This window comes from Nannospalax galili, unplaced genomic scaffold (assembly GCF_000622305.1).
Source record: "Nannospalax galili isolate Female #2095 unplaced genomic scaffold, S.galili_v1.0 scaffold1287, whole genome shotgun sequence".
NCBI classification, from domain to species: domain Eukaryota; kingdom Metazoa; phylum Chordata; class Mammalia; order Rodentia; family Spalacidae; genus Nannospalax; species Nannospalax galili.
The window spans coordinates 1,598,037-1,623,927 of NW_008357051.1; the positions used below are offsets into that span (position 1 = coordinate 1,598,037).

A 25,891-nucleotide genomic window follows, 5' to 3' on the forward strand; every position below is an offset into this window, starting at 1 on the left:
AGAGGTTCAAGGTCATCCTGAGTTACATAGTAAATTCAGAGCTACCCTGGGCTACATGAGACACTGCCTCAAAAAAAATTTTTTGAAGTACAATTTAGATTGAATTTGTATAGTTTTCACACCATCATACGTGGAAAAACCCTGTCGATTCAGTAAAAGTTGGGGAGCCTCTACCTATCTCCCAAGCACGCACTGTGCACTGGGAATGATGCTAAACAGTTATTTATAGCTTGTTCAACTCTTATCACAATGTTTTGGAGTAAGCACTCTTATCAGCCTAACTTTATAGACCAGGGAACAGAAGCTTAGATGGTTCCTGTTCTGGATTGTTCTGGAATGGTTAAGAAAGTATTTATAAGGGGCTGGAGAGATGGCTCAGTGGTTAAGAACACTGACTGTTCTTGCAGAAGATACAGGTTCGAATCCCAGCACCCACATAGCAGCTAACAACTGTCCATAACTCCAGTCCCAAGGGGATCTGACAGCCTCTTCTGACCTCCAAGGGCATTGCATAACACGGGTGCACTTACCTAAATGCAGACAATACATGCATATACATAAAATAAAAATAATAAATAAAATATTAAAAAATGAAAGTATAAGATTCTCACAACAGATCTTCTTTTAGGGTTCTAGCCCTGAAACTGCCTCTGTTTGTGTGACTTTGAAAAGTTATTTGACCTCTGGACCTCAGCCTTTTCATCTATAAAATGGGACAAGCCCTAGAATCTTTTTTTTTTTTTTTTTTTTTTTTTTTTTTTTTGGTCTTTTTGAGACAGGGTCTCCCTGTAGCCCCAGCTGTCCTGGAACTCACTATGCAGACCAGGCTGGCCTTGAACTCACAGAGATCTGCCTGCCTCTGTCTCCCAAGTGCTGGGATTAAAGGCATACGCTACCACACCTGGCTAGAATCCATCTTTTAAGGGTATTCTGGGGATTAAATGACATTATGTGTAAAGCCATAGGGCATGGCCTACTGTGTGGTGACTGGATGTGACTAGTGGTATCCTTACTAGTTAAGCTATCATGAGCAGGCCTCTGTTCCCTACAATGAATAACCCTTAGCCAATGAATGACTAGCTTTGAATATGCCATGACTCTTAGAGCAGGTCCTGTAGGCTGCCTATTTAATAGTTATTCCAAATTCCTTCCTTGCTCAGAAAAAAGTTGATTTTTTTTTTTTCAGAGACAACCAGCAATATGTCCAAGGCAGGCCTCCCCCAGCTGTGGGGTTGAACCACACTTCAGGTCGGCTCTCTCATTCCCCTTCACCAGGGACTGCTTTGAGAACAGATTTATAAGTCATTTAAGTTTAGTAAAATCAAGGGGGTACTACTGGAACACTCCCCTGTCTTAACTGGTAAGAGAAAGGCCTGGTATAACTTTTTTTTCTTCCTGTTGTCAGTGTCACAGAGGATGTGATGGTGGTGCTGGGAGTAGGAAGGAAAAACTGACTGAGACTCATGGAGAAAACAGAACCCTCACCCCACACTAACTTCCCCCAGAACTGCCACCTTGGGCAATTTGTCAAGCCTCTTAAGGTTCCTATAGTCTTCTTTATTCATTATGACTGAAAGAATTCTGATGTCAAGCAACTGGAGTCACAACCCAACACAGCCCTGGTACAGGTACAGCATGGAGCTCACTCACCCCCGGTCTCACACAGTACAGTAGCCAGAGAGGAGAAGAGAGAGGCACAGCCGTTCAGAACCACCACCTGGGGGTGATAGTCAGAAGACAGAGATCACTGTTTCAAGAGGAGTTAGGACCTGCAGCCTCATCCCAGATCAGCACAACAGGAGGGCCAGATGCCTCCTCAGTACCCTTGGGGACCTGTCCCAACCAAAGCCCCTCTTAGCTTCTAACCAGGCTCATTTGTGGGGACCCTGCTCAATTGACCCTGGGTCAATTGAGCAACAAACAGCTGGTCACTCCAAGGGTCTTTCCTCCAAGGTGAAGAGGCCAAGATGAGCCACAATCCCACCCTGCTCCTACCCTTCACCCTTAGGGAAGAAAGGATCACTCACATTCTCTGGTTTGAGGGGTTCTGGGCTCTTGCAGTAGAAAGACAAGAACTTAGCCACTTCTTCCCGGAGGCTAGAGGAAGGACAAGTAGACGAATGACAAGTGACACTTTTCAGAGGGTCCTCAACCCAGTTGACCCCAGCACCCCTCTGGGAACCTGCAGGTGGCTGTCATTGCTCCACTCTCCCTTCCTATGTGGGGAGTGCGGCTAGCATCTGCCTCCACTCCCAACATGCCCTTCTCCATCCCCATATACCCTCCCAATCCCTGCCCACAAAGCAGTCGCTCTGTGCTTTTAGACATCCAGCCCCATCTAATCAGGAGACCAGGGGAATGAAAAATAACACCCTACATAGATCTAACTAAAAGCATTTATAATAAACATTATCATAATAGGAACTCATTATTAAAGTTTATTGAATTTTTCCATTATACAAATGTTATTTGGGAAATATTTCATGGTGACTATGACTGTCATTCCTTCCATTTTACAGATACGGAAATTGATGTTTGAAGAAACTGAGTCACTTGCTGGTAAATGACACAGTCTGCATTCAAGCCCAGTGGCCTGCTCTAGGACACACCATCCTGGTAACCATATCTTTTTAAAAATATGTGCTTTGGGGTGCTGGAGAGATGGTTCAGCAGTTAAGAGTGCTGGCTGCTCTTACAGAGGACCTGGGTTTGATTCCCAGCACCCACATATCAGCTAACAATCATCTGTAACTCCAGTTCCAGGGGAATCCAATGCCTTCTTCTGATTCCATGAGCACTGCATGACAAGGATGCACTTACACATATGCAGGTAATACACTCATACACATTTAAATACATGTGTGTGTGTGTGTGTGTGTGTGTGTGTGTGTGTAATGCATCTTGGGTCAGCTTGTGCTGGGCTGTAATCCCTTAGAACAGTGTCTTAGAATAAGTGCTCCATTAGTATATACAATGGTCATTCATTTGATCCACCTTACCATTGGGAATTAGCCCCAGCCAGCCCCCTTGACACTCATTCTGGCATTTGTAAAGTTACTGGGAAAGCAAAGACCATCTCTTCACTTACCGCAGACTCAACATGGAAAACAAGCTGGATGCTTTGGAGTTGGGGTTGGCAAGACAGCCCATGGTCACCAGGGCCCAGAATTGGGTTCTATGGCAGGTTCCTTCACCCCATCACTACTGATACTTGGGATAGACAATTCTTTGCTGGGGACCTAATCCTGCGCATTGTAGGTTTAGCAGTATTGTGGGCCTCAATCTTGGAAAGGCCAGTAAGACTACCCACCCTCCCCCTACCTCCCAATTATGACAACAGGAAATGTGCCCAGGTATAGCTGTACCGCCCTAGGGGCCAAAATCACCCCATGTTCACACCTACCAGCCTGTGGGAGCTACTTACAACAGATGTCCCCTCCAGTCAGGGTACTGCAGTAGAGATGGCTCCACCCGCAGCATGTCATCCTGAGTCAGCTGGGGAACAGAGAAAGCAAAGGGCAGGGCTGAGGGCCACCACTATCACCTGCACACACATATACAGAACCAGAGCTTTATCACCAGCTTTTTCTCCTCAGAGAAACCATGAGAGGGGCACAGTACAGCACTCTCAGGCCTATTTTGCAGGTGAGCAAACTAAGGCTCACCCAAGTGAGGCCAAGGTCAAAGAGCAGTCTCAAAAGGAACTGGCTTTAGGGAAAACCAGACTTTATGGCCCCAAAGCCATAAAGTCTGGTTTATCAGCTGATCCCAGTGGTTTGCTAAAATTCACCTGCTCAAGAAATCTGACGATGAGCTAGGTGTGGTATTGAGCATGGATCTCTGTGAGTTCAAGGCTAGCCTGGTCTACATAGCAAGTTCCAAACCAGCCAACGCTACATAGTAAGACGTTATCTCAAAAAAAAAAAAAATGTTTTTAATTAGGTCAAACATTAATGGGTTAAAAACATTCATGTAAGCCAGACCTGTTGACTCAGCTACTCAGGAGGCTGAAGCAGGAAGATTGCAAGTTCAAGACTAGTCTGGACAAGATAGTCAGACCTTGTCTAGAAACAGAAAGTTGAAAGAGGGTTGAAGATGTTATTTAGTGGTAGAGTGCTTGTTTAGCATGTGTGAGCACTAGGCTCAATCTCCAGTACAAAAAAATTAGCCAGGCATGGTGGTACACACCTTTAGTCCCAGCACTCAGGACACAGAGGCAAGGTGGATCACTGTGAGATCAAGGCAAGCCTGGTCTACATAGTGAATTCTAGGTTAGCTGGGGTATAGGGAGACCTGTCTCAAAAAAGACCAAAAAAAAAGTTAAGGACTAGGAATATAGCTCTTTGGGGAGTGCTTACCCAGCATGCACAAAGTCCTTGGATCCATCCTAGCACCACATTAACCAGGCAGGCATGGTGGTAAACACCTGTAATCCTAGAACTCAGGAGAGTGAGGCAGGAGGATCACTCACTTGAGCAAAGACAAGGAAGAGTGGTGAAAGGGTCGTGCAGAGTTAACTAGTTGGATGTTAACCTGGGCTACACAGTGAGTTTCAGATCAGCCTTGCTATAGAGTGAGATGCTATCTCAAAAAAACAAAAACAAAAAAGCCCAACAACAAAACCAAAAGCAAATGGGAAAAAAGGAAGGAAAGAAGAAGAGGGAAGAAGGGAGAGAGAGAGGGGGGTGGAGAGAAAGGGAGGGGAAGAAAAAAAAAGGAAAATCTTGAAGTTCGAAGGCCAGGGCCTCTGAGGCATGCAGCAGGCTCTGGGGGGATGGGAGGGTCCAAGAAGCCCTAGAGCTGGTGATGCTGCCCAGGGTGCCCAGTACTCACCCTCCTGGACAGCAGGTCAAAGCAGAGCTTGTTTTCACTGGTGCCCAGGTTAATGATGCCCTGCAGACAAGGAGAAGAGCAGGTTGAGTATGGCAGAGGAGTGTCAACAGTAGGCCTGAGACGCCCAGACAGCAAAACGGGCACCTCTGCATTACCCTTCCACCACTCTTCCTTGTCCTTGCTCAAGCTGGGCCCTCACCCAGCTCCTAAATCCCATCTTCCACTTCCAACACTCTAATTGCTACCTTCCCACAAGCCCCACCTGGAAGGGCTCTGCTTCCTCAGGGTCCCACAGCTTTCTGTCTCTTCTTTAGAAAATCACTTAATTCCTGGCCCCATGGAAAGCTCTCTGAAGGTAGATTCATACCCAAGATACTAGTGCTTAAGGGGCTTGGCAGGAATCTAGAAACATTTATAGAATGAAAGAACACTGTAAATTGGACCAGGAACAGAAACAAGGGTAGAGAAGTTCTAAGGAGCCCCCATTTCAATATAAATGATTCCCTAGGAGACTCAGGTAACAGGGCACATCTGATCGCCACCCCATAAGGCCTCAGTTCTCATGATCAGCACTGACTCCTGACCCCTGTCTCGTGGTAGGGAGTGAAGGACGGGGAAATAAAAAGCACTTGAACTTGAACAAGCTGAGATTTAGACAAATAAAAAGCAATGCTCACCACCCTGGGAAACCAAGTGGCAGATCCTCTACCCACAGCCATCTACAAATTTAACAGTTCTACCATCACACCACTCAGCCCACCACTTTTCATGCTCCATTGCTGAGACCCTGGTCTAAGCCACCAGCATTTCTTGTCCAGATCACAATAGCATCCCACCTCCTCTCTTGCCCACTCCCTCATCTGTCATCTGGTCTGCACACGGCAGTCCAAGTTGTCTAAAAAGCTGAAATTACATCGTACTGCTCCTTCCTTGAATCCCTCCTATTCTACTTTGTCTACACACAAAAGAAAAAGGTTCTCTAGATCCCACGAGGCCTTACAATATCAATGGCCTTTCTGACCCCATCACATACCAGCCTGGTTTTACTGAAGCCCCAGTGATTCCTTTGTTGTTCCTTGGTCTGTTCCAGCACAGATCCAGCTTGGATCTGTTTTGTGCTCACTGTTCCGGCTGCTTCATGCCTCAGTCCTGGTGGAGGGCAGCCTCGACCATGGCTCCTTGACATTCTCATATCTTATATGGAAACCATATCTACCAACTTGCTTCTGATGAACAGAATATGCAGAAGTGATGGGATGCCACTTTTAAGCTCAGGTTATAAAAGCATGTAGTTTCCATCATGGGTTCTCATGATCTCTCATTCTTTCTTGGGTCATCTGCCCTGGAGGGAGCCAAGTGCCATGTCTGAGGCAGTTCTGGGGAAAAGCCCATGTGAGGAAGAACTAAAGTCCACCAGGAACCACATAAGTGAGCTTGGAGATGGAGCCTCTCACCTGTCCATGTCCTCCCATCCAGTCAAGCTTTCAGATGAGACCACAGCTTTGGGGTGTTGTCATAGAAGCCCCTGATCCCAAGACACTCACCAGGAGTCCTGAACCCCAGCGATTAGGAAATGTTTGTTACCTAAGTTGCTGAGATTTGGGGTGATTTATTTCAGCAATGAATAAATAATATAATCTCTCACTTGTTTCAAGTCTCTACAAATGTAACCTTATTAAAATACCTTCCATAACATCCTTATATTAAATAGCAGCACCCCCACCCCATCATGCCTTCTCTACTTCACCCTGTCTTCAATTTCTCTGCAGTATTTACCAGTAGATAGTATACATACCTTTGTTCACTGTATGTCTCAACTAAACTATAAATACATAGGGCAGAGTTTCACTTTTGCCCACTGATGCAATACTAGTAGATGCTCAACAAATAGATTACAGGATTATTGTGAAGCTCTCTGACCTACAAAGTATTACTCATAATAGCTTATGATAATTGAGACAGATTAATAATCATAGCAGTTACTATTTATCAGGTGTACTATATGACAAGCACCGTCAATAACTGCACACCCCTGCTCTCATATGACATGGACTCTTCTACAGAGCAGACATTATTATCCAATCTCAGAAATTAACTAAACTTGAAAGAGGTTAAGAAATCAGATCAACAATAAGAAAGAGTTGTGACCTGAATCTACCCCAGCTCCAACATGAAACAGCTGAGGTTGGAGATGGGCTCAGTGGTAAAGCACTTATCTAACATGTGCAAGGCCTTGGATTAGATAGTCAACTTTATTAAAACAACCACAAAGTTGAATAGTTGGGCAGGGGTGAGCATTCTATGTTTCTTGAATTCTTCCCTCACAAATCTGAGTCTCCTTAACTATAAATGGGCCAGTAAACTGGGACCTTTATGAGTTATATGAGAATCCCTCCTGGAACCAGAGGATCATAACTCCAGCCTGACAGGCACAAGCTGGGTGCTGCCCTGTAGGTCAGGGTAGATGCCTGCCCTGGGGTCCTGAGGGAGGAGCTTCACTCACACCAGGGTTCCTGTCCTCCTCATATTCGTCCATGTGGTAGGTCCTGTAGCCCTCCTCAGCTGAGTCCCAGAACCACTTGATGACTCTTCCTCTAGAGGACAGGCAGGAGCTATCAGAGAAGAATGCAGCAGTAGGATCCCCCACTCCATACAGCTTGGGCAACTTCGGGTCTGGCTTTCTGAGGCCTTCTCTTTGTGGGCCTTCACCAGAGCCACTGTCCATGTCCTGAATGAAGGTTGAGCCTGGGCAGGTGGTAGGTGCTGTGGATTCCCTCTGAGGAAGGGTGAACAACTGTTAAAAGACAAAACACGGGCCTGTTTAAGGGCTTCCACCAACCTTTCTATGTTGTGTGTCTATATGTATAATGTGCATGTGTTCATGTGGGGGAGCACACATGTGTGTGCAGGGGTGTGTGTGTCAGAGGACCTCATGTGTTTACTGTCCCACCTTGTTTACTTTTAAATTTTTATTTATTATTATTGTGTGTATATGATGTGTGATGGTGCGTGCATGGAGGTCAGACGACAATTCTGTGGAGTCATTTTGCTCCTTCCACATTTATGTGGGTTCTGGGGTTCAAACACTGGTCATCAGGCTTAAGTGGCAAGTGCTTCAGCAGCGGAGCCACCATCGGTTCCACCTTGTTATATGAGACAGGGTCTCTCACTAGGCCCTGGGGCTGGGGGTCAGGCCAGGCTAGGCTGGCTGCCCTAAGCCCTAGGGACTTGCCTTTCTCCAACTTTCAGATTACAAGGGTGTGTCCCCACATCATTTTTTAAAATATGGATTCTGGGGATCAAACATAGTGCAAGCACTTGACTGAACTGTCTCCCCAGCCCTCCCCAACCTTTTTGTTAAGGGTTAGGGGGGGATCTCACTATATTGGCCAGGCTAGCCTTGAACTCTTGAACTCAAGTAACCCTGCTACCTCAGCCTCCCCAGTAACTAGAACTAAGCTGGTCTCCACACATCTGCTCCTCCCTGCAAGTCTGGGCTCATTTATCCCTTGTGTCCCTGACTAGTTTAATCCATCTGTGAAGCCTGTGAGTATCAAGACATGCTTAGACATTTAAATAGCTTTAACCCACTGCAGCTTTAACCTGCTCCATTTCTGCAGCTTTTCATTCTGCAGACTCGGAGGTCACCAACATTCTTCCCCACCCCTGATGACCTCGATTTCAAAAAGCCAGGCTGTTTCCCAAGCTGATCACTGCCATAATACTTGTGGTGTGATGGACGGGACAAGGTTGGAGGACTGAAACAGATGGTGGGCACTAAGGGGAGGGGAGAATAGGGGTCACAAGTGCAGGTGCCTGCAAGCAGAGCCTCTAGGGTCTCCATCTTCACTGCTAAGGAGGAACGAGCCTCAGGGTCTTTCTGCCTGCAGAAGTAGGAGCCTTCATTTAGGTAAGCAGTTCCTCATCCACGCCTCATCTGCGACTGGTGGCGCCAGTAATCACGTCACAGGACCCACCAGTGAGGGCCTAAGGTCGACAAAGCACTCAAACCAAATCCTGGCTGGTGGCCAACCCTAATATAAATAGATATAAATATAGATATAGTCTATCATAAATGCTCTGGAATTTTCCTGTTTTAAGGGACAGCCTCTATCACTTGATGCAAGTAATCGCTGGTCTTCCCGCCAGCAGTGTGGAAACTCCCACCCCACTTCCTCAATTTAATTCTGCTTTGCCAGCTCTTCTGAGGGGCTCCCCAACTTGGCACAGCTTTCTCGGGGCGCACACCAGGTTCTCCTCCCACAGCCCAGGTCACAGGAAGAGCAGCGCCGAGCGCCAATGCCTGGGTGGGCGGCACCGCCTGGGCCCGCGGCACCGCCTGGGCCCCAAAGGCGGCCAGTCCCCGGCTCCGAGCGGGGCAGGGACGCAGGACGGGCACCCAGCATCCACGCCCGGAGCAGGCCGATGGGGTCTCGCGGTCCCCAGCCCCTCGCCGCGGCGCGGGGAGGAGCCGGGACAGGGAGGTCTGCAGGACCGGCTGGGTTCTCCAGGCCGAGCAGGTGTGATCTGCGCTAAGGACTTGGAGACCTAGGGTAGGGACCCGCCAAGCTCACAGGGCACTCCAACCAGCTTTCCACGGTGCAGAGCCGGGCATCCACCTACTTTGGGCCGGGGCTGGGTGTGCGATCCAGGTCTGCCTTGGCCTGTCTTCCGGGAGACGCAACCCGCCCCCTGGCGACCCAGGCAGAAGACGCTGGGGAGGAGCCTGGCCCTGCAGGGCACACACGTGGACACACTGCTGGGTCAGTCTCCCCACCCGCCTGACACTCATGGCCAACCCGGAGAAGGAAGGGGAGGAGCGGAAGACACCAAGCGGTTGAGCTCTTGGCCAAGAACAAACACAGACTGTCTCAGTCCCATCTCTGCTTTCACTGGCGTGAGCACCCGACACCACAGTCCTCCCAAAGCTCACTAGCACTTTGGTCACCGTTGGTCTTAGCAAATGCTGTGGCCACAAAACTGCCTTTCCAAGTTAAGGTAGGCACCTCCTTAAACTCCTTTTGAGCATCGCAGCACGTGTCAGTGCCCCTCCATCCGTTTGTACCGGTTTCTCTTCAGCACCCCCAAATTCTTAGTTTAAAAAAATTACAAAAAAGGGAATTTATCGATACGTATATTTCATATACCCAGGGAATAAATAGCTCTCAAAAGAGGAGGGCTTTGAATTCCAACTTATACCTCATAGTTTTCTAGAGAAGTGAGCCGACAAAGGGAAAAGGATTCGGGGTTTGATCCCCAGTACAAAATAGAGTTTTCAGGTTGTGCTATTTTGAGTGTAGATGGGTGATCAGGACAAACCATGAGGCCAAGACTGTTAATCTATTTATGAAAATAAAATACTAGCACCTGTAAACTCAGATTAAATCAGGAACACATGGACACAGCTGTCAAGACCATATTGGAAAACCCAGGCTTGTGGATTTATAAAGCATGAGAGACCAATGCATGATGTAATTCCCTCACCAGGATCATATAGGAGGGTCACCTAATCCTGGGGTACAGCAGCACCCAGTCATCATCAGAACTTCTGGTGCATGTGTCAGGGATCTGAAGGAGACAAACTTCTAACTCTGTCCACAGGACTTTGTTTGACACTGCCCAGTTGAACTCCACACAATCCCCTGCCAGGCACTGCCCACTTGAATGGCTGTCCACCTGGACCCACTTGGAACCACTCTGCCACTGGATTCTTTAAAGTCTCTTTGCATCTGTCTCAGCTCTCTGGCTCTTGCCTTCAGCAGGGCCACTTTGAACTCCACAATCTCTGCCTGTAATATATACATATGCATATACATAACACATATTCAAACCTGTTAATGTGTGGTTGGAGTTAATAGCAGTGCTTAAGATTGGAATGAAAGAACCGGAACTGCCGACGGCCTGCTGATGGCGGTGGCTGCCAAGTAAAAACAGTAGTGCTTGATGAAATTGATTCGGCTTTTGATTTTATTGTCATTCAATAAATGTCGACACTGCAGAACAGCACAAACATGCAAGTCTTTATTTCTGACAGAGTCCACTCACAGCAGGGAAGAGAACTCTCCTGTAGCTGTTTTAGTCAATTTTGGCTCAATAATCCATTATTTTGGACCTGCTGGAGACCCAACATTTTATGCATCATTTATTGAACCTGGCCTCCAACCCCTACATATTCCACTGAGTGCAGAGAGCCCAGTCAGCAGGTGGCACTATTCATTTCTTGGAGACTTGAATAAGGAAGGAAATAAGCAGGATCCTCTGTACCCATCTGGCTGGGATAATTCTCCCAACTCCCTTCACCCTCTTGCCTTCACCTTGGCTTTCCTGCTAACTAACACTGCACATCTAGGGAGTGTTTGATTCTCAGAGTTTTCTTCCCTTTGATAGGGAAGTAACTTCTCTGCATTTGAGATTCACCATTCTGTTTAATTCAGAGAAGAGTCTTAGCAAATGCCTGTTCTGGTGCCAGATATAGGCAAAGTGCTAGGATACCTTGAGTAAACCCTATGTGGTTGATTGGAATAGTGGCAAAACGTGGCCACTATTTTAAAAAAAGAAGGGGGCTGGAGAGATGGCTTAGTGGTTAAGAGCACTGACTCCTCTTGCAGAGGACCCAGGTTGGAGTCCCAGCATCCACATGGCAGCTACTAACAGTCCTTAACTCCAGTTCCAAGGGAACCTGATGCCCTCTTCTGACCTCCGAGGCATTGTTTGATATGGGTGCACTCACATACATGCAGGCAATACACTCATACACATAAATAAAAAAAATATTTTTTAAAAAAAGGAAAGCAGGGTGTGGTGGCATACACCTGTAATCTTAGCATTCAGGAGGCTGAGGCAGGAGGATTATGAGATTACATAGTGAGACCTTGTAAAAAAGAGAAGGGAAAAAAAAGGAGAAAGCAAAGGAGGAAGGGAGAGGGACGGGAGGAAGGGAGAGGGACAGAAAAAGGAGAAAGAATCAATTAATCCTTGGGTACTCTGAATACAAGGATAATTAACCCCACCCCCACAAAGTTTGACATTAGTTCCACTTGGAAGCCCAACAAATACATATACACCCTGTGCTCTTAGGAAGTGATAATTGGATGCTAGAGAGCTAGAAGGAACATTTGATGGGGACACCTGGGGAGATGGCTTAGCATTTGATAAAGAACTTATTGCACAAGTGTGAGGACTGCAGTTTGGATCCCCAGAACCCACAGAAAACTCACCACTCAGCTGGATGTCTGGCTGCTCTTAATAGCACCGGGGAGGCAGAGACAAGGGATCCCTCATGCAAGCTAGCTGGCTTAACTAGCTGGAATTGGTGAGCTATGGGTTCACAGAGACACTTTGCCTCTTGCACATAAAACAAAGAATGTAAATAACTAATAAATGGAGAGCTAGTAAATGCTCACAGGAAAGTGCTAATTTTTTAGTATTTGATCTAGTGATTAGTACAGTCCCCTGGAAAATATAAGATTTTGTAGAAATTGCAACACTTGTGAAGCTAATATGAACATCCAAAGGGCCTAGAAAAACCAAAATAGTTTGGAGAAGATAAAGCTGGTAGTGGTAGACTTCTAATTTTCCATAGCCTGATTACAAAAGTTACCCAGAAGCCACAGTAACTATAACATGACATTGCATACCAAAAGGCTTACAGATCAATGGAGCAGAAGTGATCCAGACACAAACTTACACACACATGGTCAAGTGATTTTGGAGATTATCAATGTCATTCCATAAGGAAAGGATTTTTTTTCAAATCATGTTACCTTACACCAGATATAAAACTTACTGAAAATGGATTATAGGCCTGAACATAAAAGCTATATCTATTAAACTTCCAGAATAAGAAAAGCCACAAGTGACCACAAAATCTTAGACTAGATACAAAATATGCAAAAAAAGTTGAAAAGCTAAGATTGAGGCCAGCCTTGTATACATAGTGAGTTCCAGACCAGCTGGGGCTACAACTAGACCCTGTCTCAAAAAAAAACAAACAAACAAACAAAAAAAAAACAGAAATCTGAAAGCTGTAGGGAAGAACATAGAGGTTAAAGTACTAGTCTCAGAGACCTTAGCAGACAGCCTGAGAGGGCCTGTTCTGACCTCCATTGATGTAGGCACTGAGATCTCAGCTGACTGGCTGAGAATGGCTGACCTGGCCTCCCTCTGGTACAGGGGCTGAGAACTCCACAGGCTGCCTGAGAGCACCTGGATCTGGCCTCCACATGGTGGTGAGCTTCCCCAAATCATGCCTTACCCAACCCCCTAACTGGGATGCCGGTAGACCCCTCCCAGGGCCCCTGCCCTATGGTAGGGTAAGGCTGAGACCTTAGCAGACAGCCTGAGAGGGCCTGTTTTGGCCTCCATCGGTGTAGGGGCTTGGATCTCCACAGATTGCCTGAGAGTGCCTAACCCAGCCTCCCTCTGGCATAGGGGCTGAGAACTTGGCAGACCACCTTGGAGTCCCAAAATCGGGCCTCCCCTTAGGGAACTTCCCAAATTGTGCTCTGAGTACCCACCAGTAGGGGGCTATAAAGATGATTCAGATTGTTTGAGATATTCTGTATGAAATACAACAAAATTTAATAAAAACAAATTTTTTAAAAAGTTGAAAAGCAAGCCGGGCATGGTGGTGCACGCCTTTAATCCCAGCACTCTGGAGGCAGAGGCAGGTGGATCTCTGTGAGTTCAAGGCCAGCCTGGTCTACATAGTGAGTTCCAGGAGAGCTAGGGCTACAGGGAGACCCTGTCTCAAAAAAGACCCCCCCCTCAAAAAAAATAAGTTGAAAATCCAAATTTCAAAACTTTCACTATTCATAAAATAAAAAGTACTAGATAGGGAAATAAAATCCCAATAAACATATCTTGCAAAGGCCAGGTTTCTAGAACATAAAAAAGAACTCCTGTAACTCAGTAAACCTACATTTTTGGGGTAAACACATCACACATGTGCACACACACACGTGGCCAATAAACATGAAAAGATGGTCAGCATCACTAGCCAGAGGAATGCAAACTAAAAGCAGAAGGACATCAATTTAAAAGATTAAGAACATTGTTCAGTTTGAAGTAAAATGGCCCCCCCGCCCCCAGGTCAAGTGTCTGAACACTTAATCCTCAACTGGTTGACTGGGATGTTGTGGAAGCTTTGGGAGGTGGGGCCTAGTAGAGAAAGTGGGTCACTAGGGAATAGGCTTTGAGATAATAGCGCAGCCCCATTTCCTGTTCCGTCTCTGCTTCCTGATTGATTGAGATTTGAGCAAGCTGCCATGAGCCAAGCTGCTCCCCACCATGATGGATTTTATCCCCTCAAGCTAAACTGTGTATTAGTCAGGGTTCTCTAGAAGAACCAATAGAATGATTATATATTAAAAAGGGGTCACTAGATTGGTTTACACAATAGGGTCTGGGCAGTCCAACAATGGCTGCCTCACATTGGAAAGGCTGGGAACCAGTACTTGCTAAGTTACTGAAGTTGAATGCCTCAGATCTCTCAATCTGGTGCTGAAAGTCCAGAGAACTCCTGGAGAGCCACGGGTCTTTACTCCACCCTGGAAGGCTGAAAAAGTTTGACTCTGATGTCAGCAAAGGATAGAGGCAGCAACAGCAGGATCAGAGGCAGCAAGAGCATAGATGAATTCACAAGCAGGGTGGATGAACTCTACGGAAGGCAAGCAGGCAAAAAAGAAAAGTGTTCCCTCTGACTTCCTTATAGCTGAGCCACCACTAGAAGGTGCTGTCCACATTTAGGGTGGGTCTTCCCACTGTAATTAGGCTAATCAAGACTTGTCTCTTAGTTGGTTCCAGATACAGTCAACAACCAAGATTAACCATCAAAAACCATGAACCAAAATAAGCACACCCTCCCCCATCCTTTAAGTCTTTTGAGACAGAGCCTTACTATCTTTCTATGCAGCCCTGGCTGGTCTGGAATTTTCTAGGTAGTTCAGGCTAGCCTCAAACTTGCAGTGATCCTCCCCCTTTTGCCTCCCAAGAGGTGGGACTGAAAGCATGTACCACCAGGTCCAACCTTTCCACTCTCAAATAGCTTCTGTTAGGTATTTTGTGATAGCAATGAAAACAGTAACTAATGTTACTGTTGATGAGAAACACCAAACAAATGTTGGTGAGAAAGTAAAATGTCTGGAACTTTAAAAACATTTTTTAATTTACTATTTATTTTGTGCATGTCGTGGCACACGTGTGGTAGTAAGAAGACAAATTGTGAGAGTCAGTTTTCTTCTACCATGTGGTCATGGGGATTGATCTCAGGTAATCAGGCATGGTAGCAGGTAACTTTACCTACTGAGCCATCTCACTGGCCCATAAGGAACCTTATCTAGTGTGAAAAAAGAAAAAAAAATAGCCGAGTGTGGTGGCACTCACCTTTAATCCCAGCACTTGGGAGGCAGAGGCAGGCAGATCTCTGTGAGTTCAAACCTGGTCTACATAGTGAGTTCCAGGCCAGTTGGAGCTATAGGGAGACCCTGTCTCAGAAAAGACCAAAAAAAACAAAAAAAACAAAAACAAAAAAAAACTTAAGGAATCTGAATTTGTTGGCATGCTTCATGTGAGGGTTAGTTTCAATTGTCAACTTGAATGAATTTGGAATTACCTAGGAGACACACCTGTGGGAGTGTCTATAAGGATGTTTCCAGAAAGGTTTAACTTATGAGAAATGACCCATGCTGAATGGGGTGGCTGTATCCCATGGGCTGGGGTCCTGCACTGAATAAAAAAGGAAAAAGGAGAAAGCAAGCTGAACACCAGTATCCATCTCTGCTTCCTCACTAAGGATGGCATATGACCAGCCTCCTCATGCTCCCTCCACTCTCAATGCCACGTTTCCCCCACCATGATTGATTGTACCCTCAAACTGTGAGCCAAAATATACTCTAAGTTGCCTTTGTCAGTATTTTGTCACACTAATGAGAAATGTAATAAATACACTTCCTTTTATTGATAGACACGTTTTTTTTAAAAAAAAAAAAAAAAAGAGGAGGAGGGAGGAGGAGGAAGCAGCAGCAGTTCCTGGTGGCATATGATCATAATTCTAGCACTGGGGAGGCTTCAGCAGTAGAATCATGAGTCAAAGCCAGCCTGGACTATAGAGAGACAGAGATAGAACAAACCTGTACCCAGTGGAGAGAGGATGACCAGAAAGCCACATGACTAACCAAAGCTATCAGCTGGACTAGAAGCTTTTTCATTCTCTGAAAATGGACCATGGTCTCCATTCTGCCACTTCACAGCCTCAGTGCTTGGGTATACAAGGGCTTGACAGAGAAATTCAGATGTGGGTGCAGTTTGAACCCCTCAAAGCATTAGAGATGGGAATGGAAGACCCCGGGTGTTAGGAACTGGGGTTTGTGCCCTCCACCCCACAATTCATTGGTTCTCATCATTAACCCTAAGATGATGGTAATTGCAGGTTGAACCCTTGGGAAATGACTGGGTCATGAAGGCAAAGAGAGGCTTCTCGGCCCTCCTGCTGTGTGAAGTCATAGGAGGAAGAGGGACTTCATTAGGCACCAAATCTTGGATTTTACAGCCCCTGGAACTGTGAGGAACAGATTTTTAAATTGTAATTTTATTGAATTCTTGTGTATTTCATACAGAACATCTTAACTTTATACCCCGTTCCTCATTGGCACCCACCCATGCCCCCCCACCAGAATTCATACATTCTGTCATTTGTGTTAAGGCCTATCATGTCAAGTTAGTGTCTCCAGATGTCTTTCAATGCAAGTTCATCTGCTGAGGTCTAGTCAGCCTATCTAGAGTTACTCCTTTTATGAAGATCAGCTCTTTCTTACCCAGTAGTAATCAATTGCAAATAATTCTTCGACCAAAGTTGGGACCTGCTGTCCATTTCCACAATTATGTGAAGAATATGGGTTTTTATCTGCTTGAGTTTGCATAGGTCTTGTATATGCTGATACTATTGCTGTAGGTTCATATGAGAAGGGTTTTAGGGGCTCTATTGGCATATGATCCTCACCTCCTCCCTGGCTCTTACAATTTTCCCACCCCTTCTTCTGCAATGGTCCCTGAGCACTAGGTGGGTAGATTTTAATATAGGAGTCCTGTCCAAGGACCCACACTCTGTACACTCTTATTCTTGACCTTTTGTGTTCATGGGCCTCTGCTGCATGAGGAGCTTCATTGATGAGAATTGAAAGATGCAGTAGTGTTCTCTTTATCCCTTGTTTTATGTTCCTTGAGCCTTAGGTGTAGAAGTTGCATCCTAGATGTGCCACTTAGGCTTGGGCAATTCACAGACAACCCCTGTGTATGACCAATTGTGGTACTCTGTAATACAATCTGTTGAAAAAGAAGCTTCTTCGAAGGGTGGCAACTGGGATACTTGTCTGTAAATGTAAGGATCCATATTCTTCACATAATAAGAAGTTACATTTGTCTAGGGATGTGACAGTCTTGGGGTTTTCTATATGATCTATGACTTCTCCAGTTATGTGTATTTGGCTAGGTTTACAGTACCACACATGAGTTTCCTCCCATTGAGTGGGCTTTAAATCTTAATTAGGTAGATGTTGATTACCCCGCAGATAAAAGTGCCACTACCGCACCAATGTTGTTTGCTGTGCCAGTCATTTATGTGGTTATTAGGCCTTAAAGCTGGGGTTGGACCATCAATTGATATTCTCCCTTACCAGCCTACAGACTTTCATTCTTTGTAAGCTACCCACTTTCTGGTGCTTTGTTATAGCAGCCTGAACAAACTAAGACACCAAGATTCATCTTCAGGTCTTTCAGAAAGCTGCAACTGCAAAGAACTATTGGTTTTTGTATGCAGGAATGTCCACAGTATGTCCCACCTTGTCCTGTAGCAGCTTGTGTGAAAGGTAGATGTGATCTTTAAAAGTCCTCTTTGGGGGCTGGAGAGATGGCTCAGCAGTTAAAAGCACTCACTGCTCTTGCAGAGGACTTGGGTTCAGTTCCCTGCACCCACATTCAAGTTAACAACCATCCTTAATTCCAGTTCCAGTGGATCCAACGCCTCTTCTGACCTCCATGGGCATTGCAGGACATGGGTACACTTACATACATGCAGGCAATATACTCATACACATAATAAAATTAACATTTTTTAAAAAGTGCTCTTTCAGCTAGGAATTACTTCTTTCCTTCTTTACTGGCCTGCCCCAGACAGTATTACATGTGTGCATGTACATTTGTGCATGTTGTACATTGCATGCATGTGAGTATGCTGGTGCATAAGCCCACAGGGGAACATCCAGAAACCAAAGCAGAACTGAGTCTCTAAGGTTTTCCATTTTACTGCCTTGAGACAGTCTCACTAAACAAGGAGCTGGTCATTTCAGCTGGGATAGCTGGCCAGTGAGATGTTGTGACCCACCTGCCTATACCCACCAACATTAGAATTCTAAACACATACAAGGATGCCTATGTTTTTACATGAGTGCTAGAGATTTGAACTCAAGCCCTCATGCTTTCAGAGCAAGCACTCTTACCCACTGGGTTATCTCCCAAGGTCCCTCCCAGACACATGTATATTTCTTTATATATAACCTGCCCCCCAGAACTTAGGACAGAAAATCATCTCCCTCCAAAAAGGAAGAACATGAATCAGAAGTAAAGCAGGCCTGGAATTAAAGAGAACAGAGAATGAAATTTATTAAATATTGAATATAAAAACTAAAGACATCTAAAAAGGAACCAGAGACCCCCTTTTACCCCTCCAGGATCTCTAGGTCCTCCTACTCCAATCACAATAAAAACATCATTTTGCATTCCTGACAGCTAGCAAAGACTAAAATGATGTAAATCTCCTAAAAGTGGCAAACATTCAGCTCAGAAAAGTTGATGAGTGTCAGACAGGACCATTCCCTAAGAAGTCACTGTTCAACCACAGGACCAGTTAAAGGTCCCAGCCTTTTGGTCCAGAGGCTGGTATGGGGGGGGTGGTTCTTGAGTGTAACAGCCCTGGTTGGAGCCACTGATTGGAAGGCTGATGGTCTACATCTTCATGGCATCCTCCAACCACTTCTTTATCTAGTCTTCCTTCTGCTCCCTGAGCACCTTACAGAACTGGTCCATGGCTACAGTGTTCAAAGGGGGACAGAAAGGGAGGGGCTCAGATAGACCCAGGTCACAGGAAGCCATCAGAGCCTCTTGTGTATGGAGGCTGAGCATCAGCTGACCTTCTTTAGGACACATCTCTAAGTCAACCTATGAAATCTCTGCTGGTTTATTTGAACTTCACAGTGAAATAATCACCCTACCAGAAATGTCAGTGTCTCATGTCAAATTCTGTCCTCAGGTTTATTTTCCTCTTGACCTTCACTAGGTTTGTTTGCTTATTTGTTTACTGTGGTGTTTGGGTTTTTTATTTTATTTTTTTCTTTCTCTTTTTCTTTCTCTTTCTTTTTCTCTTTTCTTTCTCTTTCTCTCTTTCTCTTTCTCTCTCTTTTTCTTTCTCTGGCTCTCTCTCTTTCTTTTTCTTTCTTTCAAGATAGAGTCTCCCTATAGCCCCAGTTGGACTGTAATTCACTATGTAAACCAGGCAGAGATCCAGTTACCTTGCCTCCCAGGTTCTAGGACTAAAGGCACATGCAACCATGCCCAGCTACTGGTGTTTTGATACAGGGTCTCACTACATGGCCCAGGTTAGCTTTGTGCTTGCTATGTATCCCAGACTGACCTTGAACTCTTCAATCCTACTATGACATCCTCCCATGTATCAGAATGGCAGGTGTCCATTACAATGTCCAGCTTCACTTCGTCTATTTTCCACACTAGACTAAAAGATATTTCTGCTCCATAAACTTTTGTGAGAATAAATGGTTCTGGTCTAGAGAGATGGCTCAGTGGTTAAGAGCACTGGTTGCTCTTGCAGAGGACCCACATGGTGGCTAATAACTTTCTGTAATTCTAGTTTCGGGGATCTGACACCCTCTTCTGATCTCCACAGGCATTGCATGACACGGATGCACTTGCATGCATGCAGGCAAAACACATTAAAAAAAATCTTTTGGGGCTAGAGAGATGGCTCAGAGGTTAAGAGCACCTTAAGACTGCTCTTGCAGAGGACCAGGGTTCGATTCCCAGCACCCACATGATAGCTATGAACCATCCTTAACTCCAGTTCCAGGGGAATCCAAAGCCCTCTTCTGACCTCCATGGCAATGCATGACACAGGTGCACTCACATACATCCACGCAATACACTCATACACATAAAATAAAAATAATAAATAAAATATTTTTTAAATATTTTTAAAAGATAAGAAATGGCTCACTCCTATATTTTCAGCAGCTAGCACAGTGTCTGTTCAAATAAATGTGGTGTTCTTCATAAAATCAGAGGAGAATGTGGACTATGTAGTGTAACATAGGGGAGCTGCCATGATAGCCAATCTCACTCCTAGACTCCAGCACCACGAGGGCAGAAAACTACCTGAGTAGCTTCTGGTCCCAAAGCCCTACTCAATGGCAGGCCCCAACCAGTATGGTACCCAGAAGATGGAATGGATGGATAGATAGGAATGGATCACTTCCTGTGTACAAAGGATCATAATTAGGGACTGGAGAGATGGCTCCATGGTTAAGAGCACTGGCTGCTCTTACAGAGGACCTGAGTTCAGTTCTTAGCACCCACATGGCAGCTAATAACAGTTCATGACTCCAGTTCCAGGGGCTCCAACTCCCTCTTTTGACTTCGTGGGTTTTGCATGACACTGGTGCACATACATACATGCAGGCAATGCACTCATACATATGAAATTAAAAAGTAATGAAATGTTTTTTTTTTTAAAAAACAAACGAGTGGCTGGAGAGATGACTCAGTGGTTAAGAGTACTGACTTCTCTTGCAGAGGACCTGGGTTCGATTCCCAGCACCCACATGGCAGCTACGAACCATCCTTAACTCCAGTTTCAGGGGAATCCGAAGTCCTCTTCTAACCTCTGTGGCATTGCACAATACGGGTGCACTTACATACATGCAGGCAATATACTCATACGCATAAAATAAAAATAATAAAAATATTTTTAAAAACGATCATAATTAATCATGGAAAAAGAAGGGCTGAAGCTAGAGGCTACTAAAGGCACCAAGAGCTCTTTAGGTGATGCCAAGATTGAATGCCACTCACCCACTTCTAGTTGGATGCAATTTTCTGCAAAACTGAGGCAGAATCAACCAGGCTTCTTACACATGTAGAATTTGCCATTAGATAACATCAGCTTGTCCAGAAAACAGTGGTGGAGGGTCAGCTCTTCTTCAAATGTATTGGGGGTGTGGGGTTCCGCGGAGCGCCAGCTGCTGGGCGTGGCGCTGGTCTCCCTTGCACCGCTGGGTGCGACGTGGTGCAGGTCTCCTGCATGCACCTGGGAGTGCGGCGCAGTGTCTGTCGTTTGGGTCCCGGATCTCTGCGCTGCTGGCGGGTCCCTGGCTCTCCGTGCTGCTGAGGCTTCTGCTACCGAGGCTGCCCCGGCCGAGTTCTGCCCTAATTTCACCCGTGCACTCTTTCTCTGAATTCGGGACCCGTCAGCTGCCGGGTCACGAGGAGAGGTGCAGGGCGGCTAAAGCTAGGGTTCCGTGAGTCAATGACGGAAGGATTAGCGCCCCCCGGGAAGACTGGATCGTAGGCAGTAAGACACAGGATTCAGCTTAGTCCATGTTACAGCTCTTTATTCTCCTGACTCAGCTCGGCTCCAAGTCTTAGTAATCCAGCTTCAGCTCCAGCTTCAACTATTGAGGAAAAACCAGGACACTTATACCATGGGGGTGGTAGTAAAAACCTTAGCTGATAGGTACTTTTAGGATGCCCCATTTACATGTGGAAGTAAGCTCCTGCCAGGCTGCCAGACTGCCTGAAAAATCACACAGGAAAGGCTGGCAGTTTCCAGAGCTTTCCAGAGCCAGAGGCCATGTTTCTGTGACGGCTACTTCAAAAGACGAGTCAGGAAGATGCCAGGAAAGCATCCTGCTGAAAAAGGAGTCTCTGCATTTGAATCTGAGCCCGTGGGCTTTCCGGACATGAAGAGACTGCTACTTTACAAAGCAGGAGTCCCCAACACAAATGTGCATGGGTCCAGGTACTATTGAAGATACAGGAGCAGAGCTCAGCATAAGACCCTTTCATGTTGACCCAGACACAGAGGTCAGAGCCTTGGTTGAGAAAGGGTACTCCCATCTTCTCCAGCTTCTTGGTGACATACTTGTGAGCCTTCTGGAGCCGCCTGTGGCTAGTGTATCTTGTCAATCCATTCTGGGTGAGTGGAGGAAGAGAACATCACAGATCTTACAGCAGACATCTGCCAGAGGGTTCCTTTCCAAATGTGCCTTAGCTGGGCTTCATGTGAGCTATTTCCATCCAAGACTGACTGTTTTATTTGAACTGATGGTACTCAAACCCCACACATCCACCTTGCATCTAGGACTCTGGAAGGGTCATTAGGTATCTTAATGGTCCATTAGAATATTCCCTTTGAATAGACAATACTCAAGCACTAGAAGTCAAAGCACCCCTTACAGAGGCCTGATGCCACTGTGGTCAATTGAGCAAGATAATCAGTACTGAAAACTTCCTTTCCCTCTGCCCTTGAGCCTCACACGTGGACTTGGGGGAAGCTTGAGATGCTCTAAGATGCTTTTAGCCACATTTCTCTGAGAACTGGCAGCAGAAAGAACTAGCTGAGGCAATTATAGATGCCCTGGTGCCAAATGATACGTCTAGGTAGTTCTCAGGTACAGCCAACGTGAGAACAGTGTTCAAGGGGCTAGGGTCTGGTTTCTGCAAAATATCAAAGACCCTAACACCATGGAGGGAAACAGCCAGTTAGATTTCTTCTTTCCATTTCCTTCCCTGCCCAAAATTGAAAGCAAACTGTTTTCTTCTAAACCTCTCCTAATGATATTAGTTTGTTACATTATATCCTGTAGTTTGTCTCATTGTATTCTGGCTATTAGTTTAAACCTTCCAGTCTGGCATCTGTTACAGGAAATTAAAGGAAGGGAGCCTTTCCTGTGTTTGAGCCATAGCATTAAAAGGGAACATCTCCTCTCAGGCTAGCATCTAGGGTCATAGATCTAGCCCTGCCAAATTACCCAAATGAAAAATTGTATTAGTTTGTATTTGAGGAGTCAGATAATCTTTTCCTGAGGAAAATAGGTCATGGGGGAGAAGGGAACATAGACACACATTGACCTCTGTTGGGTGTTGTGGCACATACCTTTTATCTCAGCACCCACGAGGCAGAGGCAGATAGATTGCTGAATTTGAGGCCAGCCTGATCTATGTAGTGAGGTACAGCCAACTGGGGCTGTATAATCAGACCCTATTTCAAAGAAGAAAAAAAAAGAAAAGAAAAGAAAAGGAAAAAGAAAGACTGATCTCTGAAGTGCCCTACCTTAAAGTCTCAGGATATGATTCACTAGCCCATTTCTAAGCATAGTAAAAGCTACTAGACCTTCAAAATTAAAACCCAGCCTATGTTTACAACAGCCCATGCATCTTCAGGTCATACCCACTATGTGAGGTACACCCTGCCCTCCTCCAAACCTCACATTCTCAGTGTATTGTGAGTATGTTAGAGACCCAAGAAAATTCAGGAATTCCCCACAGCCATGAAGTCCAACCAAAATGCTGTCCAGAGGTATTACTCAGTACCTTTGTCCTGGAGCAGTCGCCACAGCTTGTACTGGACAATGCCAGAGACACTGTGGAGGTAGCTGAAGGAGCTCACGGCAGAGACCACCTCTTTGTAGTGAGTGTAGAGGACACAAAAGTGGAAACCACAGGTGCCAAAGTCCTGGAGTAAGAGAAGTTGGAGAAGGAACATGTGGTGCTAGCTGTTCCTAGCTCCCCTTCCTTCTAGACCCGAAGATGGGTGATGGAAGGTTACCTTACTAGTGCCCCAAATGGCATGGGTCCTGTCAGGGTCAGGCAAACTGGAGAAGAAACTGAAAAAAATCAAGGTTAGGGAAGGACAGAGATTTGTAGTCTACAAGTGGAAAGGGGAAAGTAGGCAAGGTTCTTCCTAGACAGCTCAGTCTAAGGTGTACAAGTTCAGGAAACAGTTGTCCTAGCTAAGCCAGGATGTCAGCACAAGGCATCTCTGAAAACCCTAGATGGAACAGTTCTCAACTGTCTGCTGAGAGAAGTCCAGGACCCTCAGCCTGACTGTGGCTCTGCTACACCTAGTCCATAGCCTCCTTTTCAGCAGATAGCTCTTCAGACATGGGCAGCCCATTATTTCTAGAATGTACTTATTTGTTACTGGTCCTACCTTTGGTTAATCTATTCCCTATAGGTATACCTATGTCTTTAAATTTTATTTATTTTAATTTTATGTATATGAGTGTTTTGCTTGCATGAATGTAAATGCACCACATTCATGCAATGACCACAGAGGTCAGAAGAGGGCATCTGATCCCCTAGAACTGGAGTCATGGATGGTTATTAGCCACTATATGGGTGCTAGAAACCAAATCCAGGGCTTCTGTAAGAGCAGCCAGTGTTCTTAACCACTGAGCCATCTCTCCTGCCCCATAAAGACTTTATTTTTATTTTTTATGTGTATGAGTGTTTTACCTGAATGTATATAAGCACAATACCCACGAAGTCCAGGAGAAGGCATCTGTCAGATCCCCTGGAACTGGAGTTACAGATAGTTGTTAGCTACCATATGGGTGCTGGAACTAAATCTGGGTACTTTGTGAGAAAAGTCAGTGCTCTTAACTGTTAAGCCATCTCTCCAGAATGTCCTATGTCTTGCTTTGCTGAAATCCTATCTCAAGAGAAAATGCTATCCCCCAAAAAGTTAAAGCTGGGCATGGTGGAGCACACTTGTAATCTCAGCACTCAGGAAGCGGAGGCAAGATAATTAAGAGTTTGAGACCAGGCTGAGCTACATAGCAAGATGCTGTCTCAGAAAGAAAAAGAAGTCTCTACCCTGACCTTTCATGTGGTTTTACCTTTGTCATGGAAAAATTCTTCCAACAGCTAAGATATCAAGCATATCACACAGGGGAGAATTGGAAAGCTTGTTTATTTTCACATACATGTGGCCCCCAGAACTAGCAACAAAGGCTTCAAGATTTCTGGACCCAGAGCAATGTACTAGTGAGGTTATATAGGACTTTTTGCATCATTAATGGTTGCCATATGGGCTCTATGGATCTTTTCATGATGTGCCACGTTATCTCAAGAAAATTTCTGACTTCACCCAGTCATCATAGCTTACAAAGTAGATATCATAGGCACTGGTCAGGACATCTGCCACCTTTTGATCTATAGGTAGGCCAGAATAATTGAGCTAGGAGTTAGTCAAATGGTCATTGAAGTTTACAAAAACAGACATCATAGGCAGAAGTTTAGATATTTGTCACATTTGATATAGACTTTTGTCAGAATAACTGAACCAGGTGTCTTATTAGACAATTTGGTGACTTTCCCATTTTCTTAGTTTAACATTTTTAACAGTAGTGAGACATGCTTAGCTGGAAAGCATCACAGAGCTTCAAGATATTACAGAGTAATAAAATATCTTAGGGTAGTGAAAACATCCCAGGGCTGCATTTCAAGATATCTACCTAGTAAATAAAACAAGAGGAAACTTCAAATGGCCTTAGCTCACAGGAACATTATGTAAGAATTTAGTTTGGTTATGAGAATGTATCCTCTCCTTAGCATGTGTGTGCATGTGTATGCATGTGTGTGCATGCATGCATGCATATAGTTATGGAGGCCAGAAGTTAAAGTTGGGTGTCTTCTTGGATCACTTTCCATCTTTTTTTTTTTTTTTTGATACAAGATCTCACTGAACCTGGAACTCATCAATTTGACTAGGCTGGCTGACCAGTGAGCTCCAGTGATCTGCCTGCCTCCATCACCCTCTACACATTACTTTCTTCTGAGTCGAACTACTATCATCGTCATGACTTCAACTATGTCGCTAACAAAAATCATCACAATTGAACTTGTTGACTTGACTATCGTATTCTTTAACTGAAGGAGGAGGGGTAAACAGGGTCATTGGACCCTCACCTGAGTATCCAGCTGCTCTTCCCAG

At 45.3% G+C, this 25,891-nt stretch overlaps 1 protein-coding gene and 1 pseudogene across 9 annotated transcripts in view; both read right to left on the minus strand.

The window, feature by feature from the left end:
• The window catches only part of Accs (1-aminocyclopropane-1-carboxylate synthase homolog (inactive)), a 22,157-nt gene extending 12,619 nt beyond the window's left edge, over positions 1–9,538 (minus strand). For 6 of the 9 annotated variants that reach the window (XR_001872083.2, XR_001872082.2, XR_001872084.2 and 3 more), the window contains exons 1-6: positions 9,457–9,533; positions 7,337–7,627; positions 4,834–4,893; positions 3,425–3,495; positions 2,028–2,097; positions 1,651–1,717 (exon numbers count right to left, since the gene is read on the minus strand). Coding sequence is in view for 5 of the 9 variants with exons in the window: in XM_017794851.2 (XP_017650340.1) it covers positions 1,651–1,717; positions 2,028–2,097; positions 3,425–3,495; positions 4,834–4,893; positions 7,337–7,558 (490 nt within the window). In the remaining 4 variants the exon portion in view is untranslated. Of the gene's footprint in view, positions 1–1,650; positions 1,718–2,027; positions 2,098–3,424; positions 3,496–4,358; positions 4,435–4,833; positions 4,894–5,866; positions 7,628–9,456 lie in introns of those variants that run through there. The other 3 variants (XM_008855043.3, XM_029557138.1, XM_017794850.2) reach the window with 3 other exon arrangements.
• The window catches only part of LOC108490031, a 27,298-nt pseudogene continuing 10,336 nt past the window's right edge, over positions 8,930–25,891 (minus strand).